Source organism: Camelina sativa, chromosome 3 (assembly GCF_030686135.1).
Source record: "Camelina sativa cultivar CO46 ecotype springtype chromosome 3, ASM3068613v1".
Classification (NCBI taxonomy): Eukaryota; Viridiplantae; Streptophyta; class Magnoliopsida; order Brassicales; family Brassicaceae; genus Camelina; species Camelina sativa.
Window position 1 is genome coordinate 1,488,024 of NC_141882.1, and position 16,715 is coordinate 1,504,738.

The window sequence follows — 16,715 nt, forward strand, 5'->3', positions numbered from 1 at the left end:
TGAAATTAGTACAAGCAGCATACAGTATAACTAAAAATAACCAACAACGAATCATTTTCAGTAAAAAAAAAATATGCACCCAACAAAATCTTATTACTCACTAGGAACATTTGGAGTTAGTGGTCAATTTACAATATTTATTCTTATTTAGAACCTAATTTGAGTGTATGTTCGAACAAGCACCAGTGGTCTAGTGGTAGAATAGTACCCTGCCACGGTACAGACCCGGGTTCGATTCCCGGCTGGTGCAGTTAGTTTTTTTGCTAATATGTGAACTTTAAAAAAAATTCAATTGCTATTGCGACGTGTCAAGTGATGAACACGTGCTGATTCCTTTACTTTTCTGTCCACATTCTGGTCACAGATACAATACAAATGTCTCTTGTCTTTTTTGAGAAATCCCTGGTACGAATGCATGCATCATAAAGCTCTTCTTTTTTTTCTATCAAAGAAATAAAAAAATAGTGCATGCACCTTTTCCACTTAAGCCAATACATATGCAAATCAAAACAGATGTACACAGAATCATTTTACTTTTTGCATGAGACCACAGATCTTTGTCTTTAAAGGCGATCAGTACAATACTAGTAATGTCTGATAGACGTTTCATTTACAATGCAGGAGAAGGACTAAATTTGGTAATTTGGATACGGATCTGAAACTTACTATATGAGTTAATTGGTTCCCTAGTTGTTGCCTTCTTTCTTGATTACACAGGCACGAACAAACCTAAAACTCTGATACCACATGTCAATTCGTGATAACAGCAATTTGCCTTAAAATCGAGCTTTCAGTGTTGGAAAGCTGAAAATTATGATCCCTTTCTGTATACTTTTTATTCATCGACCCTCGGCTAGCTGTTAACGTACGTATGAATTTTCTAATGGGTTTTCGGAATGCTAAACAGTAAACGTACAGCCCAACAACTCCAAGCTACGTACTTAGTTAAGCTTTAGTGAACCGGATGATGTCATGTCGCTACTCATCACACTCCAAATAATGTATCTAGCCGAACTTATCTTGCAAAATTAAGTACGTACGAGAAATATTTCGAAATGAACGTTAGAGCATCATTAGTGGAGTACCTCTCCTAAGTTACTCTCAAATTAATTAATCATGTAATTAATAGTAATTTAAGTAAAACAACCTTAAGAGTATTTTTGCAAAATCATTCATTTACTAGAGAACCCAAAGAAGGTTGTTCAATCTTTTCAATAATAATTTTTTAATTTGTGTTTAGTAATTATCAAACTTTAATAATCTAAAATGACAAAACAATTATTAAAAAATTTATATTAGGTAAAACTTTGGAATCTTATACATATTTTACAAATTTTGGAATATTAAACATATTTTACAAAATTCAAAATATATGGTGATGCATACCCCATGTGTGTATAACTGACTAGCCCAATGATGAAACAAATACTCCCTGAAACAGAATGTTAGTTTCTGAGCTTAAGAGTCAGTATTTGAAGCAAGTTATATAAGGTTTGACTTCCAACTGAGTATATTGACTGTAGCGAGGGCCATATCCGGTTTAAGCTATAGATTACGGTTACTTCTTCAGGGTATATCTCCATGACCTGACTCTGAAATCATGTACATCTCCCAAATTTAGCTCAAGTTTATGTGTCATTAACAAAAAATCTCACTCATCAATCTGTTCAAGTATATGTATCTGAAGGCCTCCAATTATCCAACTTGACTCGTATGAAGTAAGATACGCAGCAGCAAGAATTTTTGGAACTTCATAGAAAACAACAACCAGAGCATCAGATATTGATACAGATTGAGAATTTACCTTTGGGTGATTCTACTACATCCCTCTAAACATTCCCTGCAGTTTTAACCTGCAACTGCAAGTTCCAAACCAATCTTCTACATACAAAAAAAAAAAAAATCAAACCATCTTGTTAAAAACAGAACACACTAGCAGCCTGAAAACTCACTACTAGCACCCATGGAACAGTCGTACACAAACTAACCTATTTGCAGAGAGCAAGAACTAAACGACAATAACAAAAAGCTTCAATGAAAGGATTTGAAGCTTACCAAACGTGATACAACGCCTTTGCCACAATCATCTCCATGAGATTTGTCTGAGATCTCAAATTCTCCCAGATACGCACCTTCCCAAGTGGCCATTGCAGGTACCAATCCGTAAACCATGTGAATAGGAGCCGATTCATCCATATCCTCGCCCCAAATGAAAGTATCTCCGTCGATGATTCCAGCTCCATATGCCGTCTTAAGTGTTATAAGCTCACAAGGGAACGGCGAAGTCGGTCCTTATACCACCAACTACCAGTCTTCATTATGACTGCAGTCTCAAAATACAGAGAGCATCACGATACATCCTCAAAATTGAGGGGAACTTTGCCTACAAAAACAGTTCAAAGAACAACACATGAGAAGCTGAATTCAGACTATACAATTAATGAGCACTATGACCCAACAATAAAGACCAGAAACAGCATAAACGAAGAAACTAAAACAAGAAAGGATTGTCAACTTCAATGGTAACTAACGTATGTTGAAAAATAATCCGGACCGGTCACTCACTGTTCTTAGCAATCCAATAACTAGCAGGAAGAAGCCGATCACATAAGGTAGAGGTATCCTCTTCTTCTAGCTGAACGTGCAAAGGTGTAAACACAATATTCAGAATTATGCTGGTCGTTGTTCCATTTCTTTTTCTGATAATCTACACCACTTCTCAGAGTTTAGGTACTTCTATTAAGTTTTACACCAACTGATAAAGCTCCACGTACTACAAAAAGAAGCGCCCATATATTCATTAAAATATATACAATTGCATATGATGAGACTTACTTCTTCCATAGTCTTCCCGTTATATGAAACGTATCCCCGTATTTTTGCTGCAGATAGAATCAGTACACCTATCTCACCATATAGAAACCTCCACCGTCGTTCGCCGATCTGGAAGCCATCGCCTCCGGGTAACCAACCAACCACAAGATCTAAGTCGGAAAACCCATAGGATTCGACGTGAATCCATTGATTATTTCCGATTTCAGATCAATCGGTTGTTTTTCGCCGCTTCGTTCCACAGAGAAGAGAGAGAGAAAGTTGGGAAGAAAGAAGAAGAAAATAGCGAAGAAAAAAAAATTCCGCTTTTATATTTATTTACACAATAACCACTGACAAAAAGGCCACGACGTAGTGTTCTTAACGGATTGCTTCAGATCCTTCCCACAGCAGCAACCATTCTCTCCTGTTTGGACTATTAATGGGTTTTTGGGGCCCAATTTCATGAGTAACCCAGAGAAAACTTACCACTAATGATGGTCTTAGTTGTTTTCTTTATGAAATTTTAATTCAAAGTAATTAAATTTCGATTTATGGATCCCTAGTTATATATTTAAGTTATATTTTATATGCAGTACTCGTTCTACATTAGTTAATTACCTAAAAACATATTTTTTACGTTTTCGTTTGTTAACCAATTATATTAGATTTACCAATCGACTTTTTTTTTTTTTTTGTCAACTAGTTATATACAAAGACATCTTGATATAAAAAGCGTCTACAACCTGAACACATATATAAAATAAAATTTAATTTACTTGCTGAAATTCTTATTAAAATTTATATTTTGTAGTGCCAAACGAATATCAATAACCAATTTATAATTGCCACATAAATTATACGGCGATTATAGTTTCTTCGTTGATCGTGTCTAATATGAAATAATACACTATATATAGTATAGCTAGTTTATAATTCATGGTTACATATGAAGGAAATAACAACATCAAACCAAACATACATATTGCATAAAGATGACACATAATAGGTAGCATGTTTAATATAAATAAGATATGCAATTTTATCACATATGACATATATGCAATTTATACCTAATTAGTGGTCGTTAATTTGGCCATGCAAACGGCTGATTCGATGACGGCGCTGGCTGGTAATAAAACGGAGCCGCAGGGTGCTGCCACTTCTTAAATATCGTGGGCTTCTCCGCTTCTTTTCCCCACCGTTGCTCCTCCCTCTTCATTACAGCCGGTGGCTTCTGCGGCGGCGACTCCGTAGGTGATAAAAGAGGAATAGCCACTTTCCAATTCGCTTCCGAAGGGTTTATCTTTAGAGGCGGTGGAGCACGCCGCTGAAGCCTACTGGACTTTCGGTTACCTCCGCCGGAAATATTTCTTGCCGTTGACGACATCGCCGGAACTTCTTGTTGTATATATTTTGATAATATCTATATACGAGTACTCGTGTGTATATATAGAGAATGGAGTGTTCAAGAGTGTGTGCTTGGCTTGTGTTTTGGTTAAACGGTCGAATCTTTTAATTATTTGCTTCTTTTTTTGTCAAGTGTCTTTCCTTTTGACTAGTAAACTAAACTAGTAAATTATAACTTTGACTATATTCTCTTTTATGAGGACTATCCGACTATCAGTAATCTTTTTCCTCTTTTAAATTTTCTTTAATTTAGGAAAATAATTTCTTTTAGTGCTTAAAAAAAGATTATGAAGAATGTGAAAGCTCGTCAGTTTGCAAACCTCCAAAAATCGTAGGTTTCGCCCATTGTTTCTCTAATTAGTCCTCGACAAGACATTTTGTAATTCTATGGTGCATATTCTTCTGCTTATATGTAACAGTTGTATTCAACCAATTAATTTAACTCTGATATAATGAAAAAGGGTTCCCATACTACCGTTTAAAATAAAAAAACAGTCATCAACATATAAAATTTTGAGGTAAAAAATATAGAAAATTTGGAAGAAAAAATGCAAGCTTTGTATTTTTGAGTTAGTTATAAACACCGTTTTTTATTTTATTCTAGGCCTTAATTATATGTATTTGGCCTAAAAGTATATAGTTATTATTAAATTATTCTGTTGGTGACAGTTATATCCCAAACAAAATATTTTTCCAATTAGTTGTTTGTTTGGCATTGCTGGTAACTTTTGTAATAATGAATTAATTAATTTCTAAAAAGCAAAAGAGTGATAAAGACCATATAAACTTTAGACCAAGGAGATAATATAACTTTTATTTTTCCTATACCAACTTTAGACTAACCAATACCTTGATTACCAATATATTTATTTTGAGAGATTTTGTGACATATAATGGAAAGAATCATATTCTAGTTTTTTTTTTTTTAAAAAAACAAAAGATAATTTTGAATAAATTAATCAAAATCTCTTATTCTAATTATCACAAAAATAATTAGCGGTTTAGGTTCGTTATAAATAACCTTTATGCAAAACACAAGTCAGATACGACAAATTTATTGATGTGATATCGTATCATCTTACGCATATTAAGCTTGTCCGTTGGATTTCGACTGTAATATTAGACTATACTGGACAAGACATTCTCGTAAATACCACTTTTTATATAGTGTAAATGGGTTGCAAGGAACTAACCTGTTAGCATAACAAGAAGGAAAAATGAAATTTATGAGTGATCAAAACCCACGGCTCTAACGGATGATGACCCCAAAAAAATACATAATTTCTCGACCCAATTTTAAAAAATCGCTGGAAAGAATTGTATGAATCAGCAAAAGAAAACTCGTACATCCCAAAGTTAAATCAAAACTAATAGTAAATAGATAGAATACAAAATACGGCTAATTTTAAAATCCTACCAAAAGTTGTAAGGAACAAAAATAAAGGTAGTGGAGACACCAGAAGCTGTTCTAAAGCCGGACTTGTGTCTGTGGAAGAGAATGGAAGAACTCTAAGCAGCTTTAGGCTTGTGAGTCCTCTTCTTCACAATCCTCTTGGTCGAGGTCGGCGTCGAATTCTTCATTCCAATAAAAAAGAGCAATGCCCCAAGAAGCGCAACGCTCTGTGATAAAACATCAATGCAAAAGAATGCGACTCATCAAAGAGGATTTGGGTTTTCAAAAGAGGCCATTCTTTATTCAGAAGAGTAAGTTCAGCTAGAAGAACAAGAACCCGTCCCATGGCAAAAGCAAGCTAAAACGAGTACATGAAGAAATGTATTTAAGACAAACCTGCAGGAATTCAGTCAATAGAAGAGAGAACTGGCGGTCCTCTGGTCCGTAGTTGTAAAAATCATATAAAATTGGACTGACAACCACCAAGTAGACAGCCTAAGAAACAAAACAAACAAGTGAAATCCAAAAATTAATACAACAACTAAGCTTTGGATATTATTTAACAAAAAGTGAAGAAATCCAAACCAGAAGATAGGCACCAAAGATGTTGCCAATAACAAAGAGTTAGCCTCCAAGTCCTTTCAGAGCAACAATAGTCCATACCACTTGTTTCACCTATCAAAGAGATCGTTTTCCAAGTCAGACAAAAACATAAATAGAGCCATCCATTAATAAAAGACATGAAGACAAGGAACCACTAACACAATAATAAGATAAGAGTAGGAGATGGACATACCTCTACGTTGGGAAACGCAACTCCAAATCTGGAAGAGAGATGGGCTTTGGTCAGATCAAGCTTTGGAGCTAACTCTTTAGCTGCTGGACCACCGTCAGCTCCAAAGTCATTGAACCTAAATAAGATGTCCAGAGATAGAATTCCTAGTTCAGATCAGTAGTCATATAATATTTATACAAAGTCAATGAAGAAACAATATGTTTGGGGAGTGAAATTTTGAACCGACACACCAAATCACAGTATATACTATGTCACTTCACCATATCTCAGACCAGAACTGTGTAAAAAAAAAAAAACTACAAGAAACCATCAATGTGTCATCTCCTCCAAAGCAGTGAGGGATTAAAAAGATAAAACAATGAGCAAATCACACATTGATAGAATAAGATATTTCACACAATCTGCGTATAGTTAAACTACTGAAACAATCGATTAGGGAATTTGAAAACCTAAAATTAAGGAGATAAACGGACAAAGTAGTAAAAAATCATCAAGCAAAAGCCCTAGATTTTACCCTAGATGTCCAAAATCAAACAGTTTGTTTTAGCGGGAAGATTCTCAATCAAATCGGATCTAGCACAAGTTTAAAATTTCCTAGGAAGAAGATGTCGTCGAACCCTAATCACAAAAACAATTTGGGGAGAAACCAAAGAGATGAATTAAAAAGGACAAAAAAAAACTCACATTTGCCAAGCGGAGAGGATGAATAGGGAAGCGAAGAGAACTCTTCCAAGAAAAGAGAAGAAACCCATTCTCCGAATCTCTCTGTCTCAAGGTGCTCTGGTGTGGTTTCTCGTCGGAGAGACGCTCGGATCTTTTTTTAGTCGGTGACCTATTCGGTTCCTCTGCTTTGCCTTTAAAAATAAAAAATCCCAAACCGAAGTTAACCGAACCGAGGACAAACCCGTAGATAGATAATTTAAGCTAATGTTCGGTTCCTCTGATTCATTCAATATAACAAAAGGGTAATTCCCAAACCAAAGTTAACCGAACTACATAGTTAAAGTAGTAAACCAGGAAAACCAAAAAAAAAACATAAGCAATAATCACGGTCAGCCAAAAGGGACATACGTCATCAACGGTCAATTAGCACTTGGCAGTCATACGCACCAAACTCAAATGTTCAACCCAATCCAGTTGTCAAGTTGCCCTGTTCATCTTAAGACATCTAATCTTGTACTAGAAAAAAAATACTAACATGTACAGTATCTAGTTTATCTTTTACTGGGAAATAGGAAACAGAATCCCTCTTTTCTTTTCTTTCTTCTTCTTTTTGTATATAAATATATGACCTCTTGTGAAAAGAGAGGTTCAAGAACAGAGAGAATTAATGGAGACCAAAGAAATCGCTTTCGACGATACGAAAGCAGGTGTTAAAGGTCTCGTTGATGCTCACATCACTGAGATTCCTCGTATCTTCCGTCTCCCTCAAGGTGCCTTATCCGAGAAGAAACCTTGCGTTTCTGCCTCGGATTTTGCTGTCCCTATCATCGACTTTGCAGACCTACACGCGTCGCGCCAAGACGTCGTGGAGAAGATCAAAGACGCTGCAGAGAAGTGGGGATCGGAGTATTCCAGGTGATCAATCATGGTGTTCCTTTTAAGCGTTCTTGAAGAGATTCAAGATGGAGTTCGTAGGTTTCATGAGGAAGATCCTGAGGTTAAGAAAACTTACTTCACTCGTGACGCCGCCAAGAGATTTGTCTACAATAGTAATTTCGATCTCTACGGTTCTTCTTCATGTGTTAACTGGAGAGACTCTTTCGCTTGTTACATGGCTCCTGATCCTCCAAACCCTGAGGTGCTCCCTGTGGCTTGCAGGTACAACGTAATTTTCGATTTTCTTTTTTTTTTATTTGCATTGAGAAATCTTATGAAAAACGTTTTTTTATTTGCATTGAGAAATCTTATGAAAAACGTTGAGTGAGTGGTCCTAATGGAACATTCATATTGGCCACAGGGATGCTATGATCGAATACTCGAAGCATGTTATGAGATTAGGTGAGCTGCTCTTTGAAGTTCTCTCAGAAGGTCTTGGCTTGAGCTCTGAGACGCTTAAGAGCATGGGTTGCATGAAGGGGTTATTTATGCTCTGTCATTATTACCCTCCATGTCCACAACCTGACTTGACTATTGGCACAAATAAGCATTCCCACAACGATTTTATCACCATTCTTCTTCAGGACGATATCGGTGGTCTTCAATTTCTTCATCAAGACTGTTGGGTCGATGTACCGCCTCTTCCGGGGGCTCTCGTCTTCAACGTGGGAGATTTCTTGCAGGCAAGTCCATTAATGATCCATGCACTCTTCATACTTTTTGTTTTTTTTCTTTTCTTCTTTGGAGAATCTGAGTTACCTTTGATCGACAGCTAATAACGAATGACAAGTTCAAAAGCCCTGATCATAGGGTGCTAGCTAACAGGGCAGCTAGACCGAGGATATCAGTAGCAAGCTTTTTCAGCACAAATATGCTTCCGAATTCAACAGTTTACGGACCAATCAAAGAGCTTCTCTCTGAAGAAAACCCTCCAAAATACAGAGATATCAATTTAAAAGCATACACAGAAGGAGTATTCAAGAAAGGCCTCGATGGAACATCCCATCTGTCAAATTTCAAGATATGAAATAAATTAAAAACACCTAGCTAAAAGAAAGAATAAACCCTCTATAATAATCTGTTGTAGTAATAATATATGTGTGTGTGTGTTTCCATGCATGTTAGTACCATAATGAAGAAATAAGGGTGCGGTGTGTATCATTTAATTTATCATCAGCATCAAGAGTTTACCAACAGCCTCTTCTTCTTTCTCAGAGTAGAATTTGAGATTATCAATTTTACTCAATTGAAATTAGCCATTCAAGAAAGATCTATATTAATATACAAAGGTTTATCACAGTTCTCGAAGAGATTCAAGAAGGATTTCAAAGGTTTTAGGAGGAAATCACTGAGGTTAAGAAAACTTACTTCACTCATGAGACAGCCTACACGAGATTTGTCTACCGGAGAGACTCTTTCGCTTGTTACATACTGACACCCTCTTTATTTTAGGAATTAAGATGCAGAGCCAGAGCGCTCTAAAGCAGAGTCTATTTCTGTGTAAAGAGGATCTGAAAGCCATGGAGTTGTAGTAGATTTAGTGGTCACAGTCAAGATTGAAGATGAATGGGGTAGTCCGTCGTTAGACATGATATATTGTGATGGTTCTAATCATAAAGCATTCATCAGCATTGGTTATAGAATCTGCAGCTTATTGTGACGGCTCTAACCATAAAACTGGTTGTGTATTTGAAGGAATAAGAATTCTCTGTTCTTCTTCTACTTCTTTCTTGAGAAATAAGAATTCTCTGTTCTTCTTCTTACTCTTTCTTCAGTAAACAAAACCTAAAAAGAGAAAACAAAATCTATTCCTCTTTTCTCTTCCGATCTCTGCAACAAAAGCTTCTCATCCGTATGATTTAAAGGAGTTCCGTTCCTTTCTTAATTTTCCTTTTTTCCTTTTCTTTTCAAATAAATTAATAAATTAATTCATACCGTTGAATTTGGATTTCAGTAATCACCATTGCGCGAGTGTGGATTTCAATTGAGAGTATACTCGATCTCACGGCGGAGTTGTTGTGATACGATGGTGGGATTGTCGGCTACGATCTTCCGATGGATATCAACAGTAACGCTCCTTTCTTAATTCTCCTTTTTTTTTCCTTTTCTTTCTCTTATAAAATAAATAATCTTTTAGTTTTTTAACTAAACAAAATATTTTTAAAACACTTAAATTAATACTTTTTTTTATATAGAAATATTGTTTTAAATAAACCTCTTCTATTATTATATATGGTTCCAGCGTTAAAAAAAATAAACCTTTTCTAATCTTAAATAAATTTAAGTGTTAAATTTTAAATAGGTTTACTACAAACAGAGTTTAGCATGTTTTCAGTTAAAATTTAGCACTTAAATTTATATTTTAATTTTTTATAAAATATTATTTTAAATAAATATTTTTATTTAAAACAAAGTACATATATTCTAATCTTAAAAAATTTGCGTGATAAATTTTAAAAATAGGATTGAAAACAAACCAAAATTAGGCATTTGTCCTTAGAATTTTGTTTGATACATTAGTTTTAGAGTTATAAATTTTCAACTTGAATATATATATATATATATATATATTTTGACAAAAAAAAAGAATATATATATATATATTTGTTATCTTAAATAAATATAAATATTATATTTGAATATGTTGAAAATAAATTCTAATTTAAGCATCATACCTTTATGAACTTTTTTTTTATATATGTTTCGTAGTTTGGTGTTATAAATTTAATATGGTGGACTAAAAAAAATTAACATGTAACACTAATTTAACATTTAAGTCAAAAAAAATAATTTTTAAAAACAAAACGTTTTCCTTATATTGGGCCGTTATGCTTTAAAAGCCTTTCAAGTTGTATTTCAGTATTGGAATTTAAAATTTGAGAAAATTACCAACTGTTTTCTTTTAACACATTAATGAAAACACTATACACTATTCAGTAGCTTCTACGTATTTCAAGTACTCATCAACTCCTTTGACTTACCAACAGTGAACACATGAAAAAAGTGGGCAGCTAACACACATATATATATATATATATATATATATATATATATATATCTGTCTCTCCTATTTTCACCCTCCAAAATAATTTTAATAAATTAACCTTAAAAAATAACAAATAAAATACACAAAATCAAAATATAAAAATTAAAGAAAGAAGAGAAAGACAATTAGGGTTCCAAATAGACGGATAATATTGAGGAACTTTTTGAAGTTCTACTACTTCCAAAAGAGAAGAAACATCTCTTCATCACTCTGTTATTACCACTAGGTCCACTACTGCTACTATCTTCCGTACAACCTCCACCGTCTCTTGCCACAGGAATCTGCTCCTTTCTCCGGTTCATCACTTCTCGCACAGCGAGATACAGCTGACGATCCGCTGATGAATCCATTGAGATCGATCTTCTTATGGGCTGAATTTCACCGAATTGCATATCTTTGCCTCGAGTGTTGATACATTCGTCTCCCATACTCATCACTTTTTGAAAATTTCTCTCTTTCCTATGCATTGCGCGATTATCAATGTTTCTAGGCGAAGGACTGATCAATTTTGGGGTGTTTCCGGTCAATACCTCGTCCAAAGCAACCCTTTCTTGTTCCGTACGGAAGTCTCTGTCTCTCTCGCTTTCTCTGTAATTGTTATTACCATTACTGGCCCCAAGCTCGATCACGACAAAGTCATCGTCGCCTCCTAAAACCATGCCGTGTTCAAGATCCCGGTTCCTAGAAGGAGAGCTGTTCTCCGCGGAAGAACTCGGTGCAGAGATTAGGTCAAGAGGGAAACTTGCATCGCAAGAAACGCTGGTTCTACACAAGGGACAATTCGCATTCCCCTGAAGCCAAATATCGATACAGTCAATGTGAAACACGTGGCAGCAGTTTGGAATAATCCGTAGCTTCTCGTCTTCTTGAAACTCGTTCAAGCAAACAGAGCATTCTTGAGAGCTCTTATCCTGATCTTCTTCTCCTGCAACAACGTTTCTCTTCTTGAACTTAAAGATTGGGATTGCCCTAATGGCGGATTCGTCGAGTCCTTTGTTGACCTCATGAGGAGAGTTTATCATTAGAGGGTTTTGGTCACTGCTTCGTCTGCGGCGGCGGAAGATGTCTATTTGGTGCCAGTTAAGACAGCATTTGATCACGAAGATGTAGTAACTCACAAGCAAGAACGCAGTGGCTAAGATTCCGATCACTGCGATTGCGAGAATGGGGAAGTTCGTGCCGGTGGAACTTGTTTGTGGGAAAATAGGGCTTGTGAAAGTCGTTGATGGCGGTGGCGGCGGCGGCGGCGGAAAAACAAAATTATTAAAAGGGTTACGACGGTCTGTTAGATCCATTAGACTACAAAACTCAAAATGAAAAATACAGAAAACTACTCTCTAGGGTTCAGCAGAAAAGGCAAAAAAGAAAAAAGAAACCGAGAAATCATGTAATCATGTAATCAAGAATTTGAAGTGATTGTGTGTATATATGCTTATTTGCGTGTGTAAGAGAAAGACCAGAATAGTAGAAGAGGTAGAGGTAGAGGAGAAAAACAGAGATGAAGTAAGTAATGACATGGAAGAGAGGGAGAGAGAGAGATACAGAAAGAGTTGGTGAGATTTCAGAGGCTCTTATATGATTCATTTATTAATTTAGGTTATCGTCTTTCTTGTTTTGTCAACATTTAAGTCATCATCTTTTCTGAATCTTATACTATTGATTTTTATTTTCTCGATCTATGAGACTCGTTGGCTGTAAGAGTTATTTTGTAAACAGTTTTATGTACTATTTAGTGAGGAAAACAATAAGGGGAACGAAAAAAAAAACTTGCTTATAGAACAAGTGGACTAAATTAATTGACGTTTAATTATATTTGAGTTGGATCTTCTTCTGATAGTGAAAGTATTGTTTGTCCATGTAGATTACATTTATATTTAATTCATATATAATGATGATAAACTTGGATTCGCTAATATATAATGGTCCTTTTCAATTATTAGAATCTGTGAACTCCAGCTAACCACACTTGTCGGTTGCTAATCTAATTAAGTTGATCTTCTTAGGACAGTCTAATTTCTTGTAGTTTTTTATTTGGGTTCAAAGCTGCGTTGCGATGTAATAAGATATATTATTGAGATTATCTGCAAGTAGTTTGCTCAAATTTCATGGTTATATTTGGATAATGTAATAGATATTGAAGATCTAATAAGTTTATGGTTCGAAACGTGTTACAAAAAAAGACACAAGGTTAGTAAGACTTATCTTTCTGTGTCTAATCCCGTCGAGAAATAAATAAAGAAGGAATGAGCAGAAAGGTCAAATCCACCGCAGGAATGAATCCAGAGTTTTGGTTTTGGTTTTCATCTTGATCTTTGTAATCTTTTAGATCTGTAAGAAATGAGAAGATTTAAAAAAAAAAAAATTAAAACGACAATGGCAGACAGAATAAAATAAGATAAAGAAGGACACTGTTTCCATACTCTAACGTGTTTGATTGTTGGCGACGAGTTTGGCTCACGACAGAACAGAACAGAATAGGTTCGGTGAGAAATACAGTTTCGTGTTATATTTGAGTTTTTTCTTATCACTAGTTCCTTATCTTTAACAAATTAAAAAAAATACTATATTTTATCCCGCGGTACATCACAAGACTATATTTTATAATTTTTAAATTTAAAATTTATATTGTATTTATTTATTAATTTATGGTTATTTAGTAAAGTTTAGATTATATAGTTATAATTATTTATTGGGTTATTAATTTTAGAACAAATTATATGATAGAAAACACATATATAAATAAATATTTTGTAATGAATCATTTGCAATAAGGTATAAAATTTTCAGTGATTAGGTTGTGCAAGTAAATTTAAGTTAGCCTCCGATATACTGTGAAATATTTTTTTTACTTAATTACAAATGAATCAACTTAATTTAACATGTATAATCTTATAATATTATTGATTGGGTTAACAAAAAGAACAATATAATCTAAAGTCAATATATGTAAAAATATAAATTAATGGAAATTTAGTATTTTTGGGTGTGTGTTTGTTTGTCAAATCAAAGCCTAAATCAAGTCAATATTGCACTGAAGGTTATAGATTTTTTATTCATTGGGTTTCCACGGTAGGATAGAAAAACATAATTAACGAAGCTGAATAGGACAATATTGCTTTATCCTACTGGTATATGAACAAATGGGGATGAGAAAATTAGGAGTAAACTCCAAAGGACATGATATTGAGACTGGAGTATCTATCACCAAGAAACTCGTGTTTCCTTCTAAGTAATGAAGATGTAATTTGTTGGCCTCTTTGGCAGTAACACCTTCTGCCGTCCACAAGGTAAACATGTCGCCACTCGTTCTTGGAGACTATGGTCTCCCGTCCACAGATCCTACACGGGCAGTTAGAGCAGCCATCTTGTTGTTGTCCATGATATCAATAAGCTATATGGCTACCTCTATGTTCAAGTTCTAGCCATAGCTGGCTATAGCTGCTACGCCCTGACTTTTCTTGTGGGCAACCGTCACGTGAGACCGTTCAAGCTTTTCTTGTATCCTCTTTTTCTTTCTCTAGAAAAAATCCTACTGTTGGGTGTGTTGTGGCCAACTGATAAGGGAAAACATCTATTAGCAACAAAGCCCATACATAACCTTGAGTTCTCTAATGCATAAGCTAAATGGAAAAAATGATGTGGGCTCACTCCGTTACAAATCGGGGCAAGAACAAAGTTCAGACTTCAGTTAATCAATTCTTCAGCCTTTAGTTTTCAAATATATGAACATTCTTATTCTTTTTTTTAATTTTCTTTTTGGTAGTTTAAGAATTTGGTTGGTTACCTTTTCAAGAAGACTCTGAACTTGAGGATTTAACAAATGCTTTATCAGCTAAATGGTTGGTTTGAGAACAAATTCTTCAGCAGCTAAATGGTGTGGTTGGAGAAGTGGAAACATGTTCCGTATCTGTCATGCTTCCAAGCCTAATCATCCTCTGAATTTGCCATTAACAAAAGAACAGATAAACAAAACAATGGCTACTCATCATAATCCTTGTTAAACTACACTATACAGCAAACAAAACATACAACAATGAAGAATAAGTTTGTGGCTGTGCAAGTCTCTAAAGAAATCACTTTCATATAAAGTTTGCCGGTTTAACAATAGAGAAAAATGGTCCAGAAACCGAGCTAAATCAAAAATACATCACCAATATCTTCTCCATCCTCTGCTTTTAAGCAGTCTTGCGATCATGGTACAAATGATACACCACCAATATTCTATGGAACACAAGAAGCATTAATAACATTGTGTAGAAAGAATAGTAACTTTAGACAACATTATTCGTTAGTAACATAAGAATACCACCAATATACGTCTGTGGTTCAGGTGTTATTATGTGCTGTCACTGTCTATCAAAATTAACTAATGAAGTGTGTTATGGTTAAGAGATCGATAATTGAACCTGTCCGTTAAGTCCTAGAACATAAGCAGAAATAGACAATTCTGAAATTAACGGATTGTCGTAGAACATAAACAGAAAATATACATTCAACATCTAAAAAAATCAGTATTTACATCAAATCTAGAAAATTGATAACAAAAGGATTATTAGTTCAAGGATTTAAGATGAGTTTACCAGGGAGATTCAATTAAGAAATGAAAGCCGTCTCGTGGTTCTTCTTCTGTCCAAGCCAACTGCACCAATAAAAAACGATAAAGTTAGTCACAGATTCTAATAAGAAATTAAATAATTTCAAATGTCAGAACCATACGAACCGCAAAGCCATACCAGAGCTACAAACACCGTAATATCCTACCAGCCACCGGATCAAACAGCTGCAGTTGAGAAACAAAAAACAAACCCATAATCATATCGATGGTTTAGAATCAAAGAAAACAAAAAAAAAACCTAGTAGATGTATCAAATTTACCTTTAGGGTGGCGATTGGTTTCATCACTTGAGTTGATCTTAATCCAATAAAAACACGAGAAAGAAATTCTTCACTGCCGCCATCCTCGGCTTGATCCATAGAATTGTGAGTCGTGCAACAACATCTAGGTTTATAATTATTTGGAAAAGGGTTTCGTTTCTCAATTAGTGATCAATTTTAAAGAGCCATCCGAATACAAATTATAAAGGATCCAGAAAAACACGCGGATCCTCGTTTTTTACCGACCCGTTTGTAATTGATCCAGTGACATGGTTTGTAAATAACTTCCAACTCCAGGATTTTTTTCATAAACTGCTGCAAAAATGTATATATAGATAGATAGAAAGATAGAATATTACTAAAATACAATTGTATACCCTCACGGTTCTGTTTCAATAATTTTTGAACTAAAAAGTAAAATCGTTTTTTAAGTTACGTACGTAGTTGTGTATTTGATTGTCGTTTTTGTGAGTATGTATAATCGACTCTTGCATGGACATAGGTACTTTGCAAGATATACTATAAATTTATCATTGAGTTCTCAATCTTTTTGTTGCTAACATTATAAACTGAAAACGTGCCCACGACGGAGACAAACCTAAGTGTAAATTATTTTATTGTTGTTTTAATTTTTTATTAAATATTGTTTATTAATAGAATTAACCAAACAGTAATCAAGACATTTTTGTAAGTTGGCTCCCGATGTATATCAGTAAATTACATATAGTGGGAGAAATCACACAAATCGACAAAATTAGATTCAGATCCATGGTTACAAACTTACA

The 16,715-nt window shown here is 34.7% G+C and overlaps 3 protein-coding genes, 2 long non-coding RNA genes, 1 other non-coding gene and 1 pseudogene across 13 annotated transcripts; 2 read left to right on the forward strand and 5 right to left on the reverse strand.

The window, feature by feature from the left end:
- The first annotated feature begins 179 nt into the window (after positions 1 to 179).
- TRNAG-GCC (transfer RNA glycine (anticodon GCC)) lies at positions 180 to 250 on the forward strand. Its single transcript has one exon. It is a non-coding gene; the product is annotated as a tRNA-Gly (tRNA).
- A 1,028-nt stretch (positions 251 to 1,278) lies between these two features.
- On the reverse strand, positions 1,279 to 4,260 carry LOC104761936 (uncharacterized protein At4g14450, chloroplastic-like). Of its 4 annotated transcripts, none has more exons than XR_015594902.1 (5): positions 2,836 to 3,163; positions 2,566 to 2,707; positions 2,056 to 2,383; positions 1,805 to 1,881; positions 1,279 to 1,592 (listed from the first exon to the last, which is right to left on the reverse strand). XR_015594902.1 is itself a non-coding variant. In XM_087507840.1 (5 exons), the coding sequence occupies exon 1, from the start codon at positions 4,199 to 4,201 to the stop codon at positions 3,899 to 3,901; it is 303 nt and encodes a 100-aa protein (XP_087363966.1). In that variant the 5' UTR covers positions 4,202 to 4,260; the 3' UTR covers positions 1,279 to 1,592; positions 1,805 to 1,881; positions 2,056 to 2,383; positions 2,566 to 2,635; positions 2,836 to 3,898. The 4 variants fall into 4 exon arrangements, 1 of the variants encoding a protein (XP_087363966.1); XR_015594904.1 differs by having other exon boundaries at positions 1,805 to 1,878; positions 2,566 to 2,635; positions 2,836 to 3,156; XM_087507840.1 differs by having other exon boundaries at positions 2,566 to 2,635; positions 2,836 to 4,260.
- A 1,255-nt stretch (positions 4,261 to 5,515) lies between these two features.
- Positions 5,516 to 7,259, reverse strand: LOC104761991 (uncharacterized). The gene is made up of 5 exons (XM_087497596.1): positions 7,095 to 7,259; positions 6,411 to 6,525; positions 6,200 to 6,289; positions 6,011 to 6,109; positions 5,516 to 5,841 (listed from the first exon to the last, which is right to left on the reverse strand). Exons 1-3 carry the CDS (start codon positions 7,160 to 7,162, stop codon positions 6,239 to 6,241), a joined length of 234 nt encoding a protein of 77 aa, XP_087353722.1. The 5' UTR covers positions 7,163 to 7,259; the 3' UTR covers positions 5,516 to 5,841; positions 6,011 to 6,109; positions 6,200 to 6,238.
- A 389-nt stretch (positions 7,260 to 7,648) lies between these two features.
- Positions 7,649 to 9,203, forward strand: LOC104762008 (1-aminocyclopropane-1-carboxylate oxidase homolog 6-like; annotated as a pseudogene). Its single transcript, XR_015588174.1, has 3 exons — positions 7,649 to 8,231; positions 8,371 to 8,692; positions 8,782 to 9,203. The product of XR_015588174.1 is annotated as a 1-aminocyclopropane-1-carboxylate oxidase homolog 6-like (transcript).
- Positions 9,204 to 9,245: 42 nt separating this feature from the next.
- LOC104762001 (uncharacterized) lies at positions 9,246 to 10,093 on the reverse strand. Its single transcript, XR_763339.3, has 2 exons — positions 9,945 to 10,093; positions 9,246 to 9,839 (listed from the first exon to the last, which is right to left on the reverse strand). It is a non-coding gene; the product is annotated as an uncharacterized LOC104762001 (long non-coding RNA).
- Positions 10,094 to 11,079: 986 nt separating this feature from the next.
- On the reverse strand, positions 11,080 to 13,566 carry LOC104762016 (RING-H2 finger protein ATL1). The gene is made up of 2 exons (XM_010485225.3): positions 13,476 to 13,566; positions 11,080 to 13,383 (listed from the first exon to the last, which is right to left on the reverse strand). Exon 2 carries the CDS (start codon positions 12,348 to 12,350, stop codon positions 11,181 to 11,183), a length of 1,170 nt encoding a protein of 389 aa, XP_010483527.2. The 5' UTR covers positions 12,351 to 13,383; positions 13,476 to 13,566; the 3' UTR covers positions 11,080 to 11,180.
- A 515-nt stretch (positions 13,567 to 14,081) lies between these two features.
- Positions 14,082 to 16,103, reverse strand: LOC104762032 (uncharacterized). 4 transcript variants are annotated; one of them, XR_015594907.1, is made up of 6 exons: positions 15,931 to 16,103; positions 15,789 to 15,835; positions 15,636 to 15,694; positions 14,952 to 15,239; positions 14,840 to 14,878; positions 14,082 to 14,609 (listed from the first exon to the last, which is right to left on the reverse strand). It is a non-coding gene; the product is annotated as an uncharacterized LOC104762032 (long non-coding RNA). The 4 variants fall into 4 exon arrangements; XR_015594906.1 differs by lacking the exons at positions 14,082 to 14,609; positions 14,840 to 14,878 and having other exon boundaries at positions 14,901 to 14,990; XR_763356.3 differs by lacking the exons at positions 14,082 to 14,609; positions 14,840 to 14,878 and having other exon boundaries at positions 14,979 to 15,276.
- Positions 16,104 to 16,715: the final 612 nt, after the last annotated feature.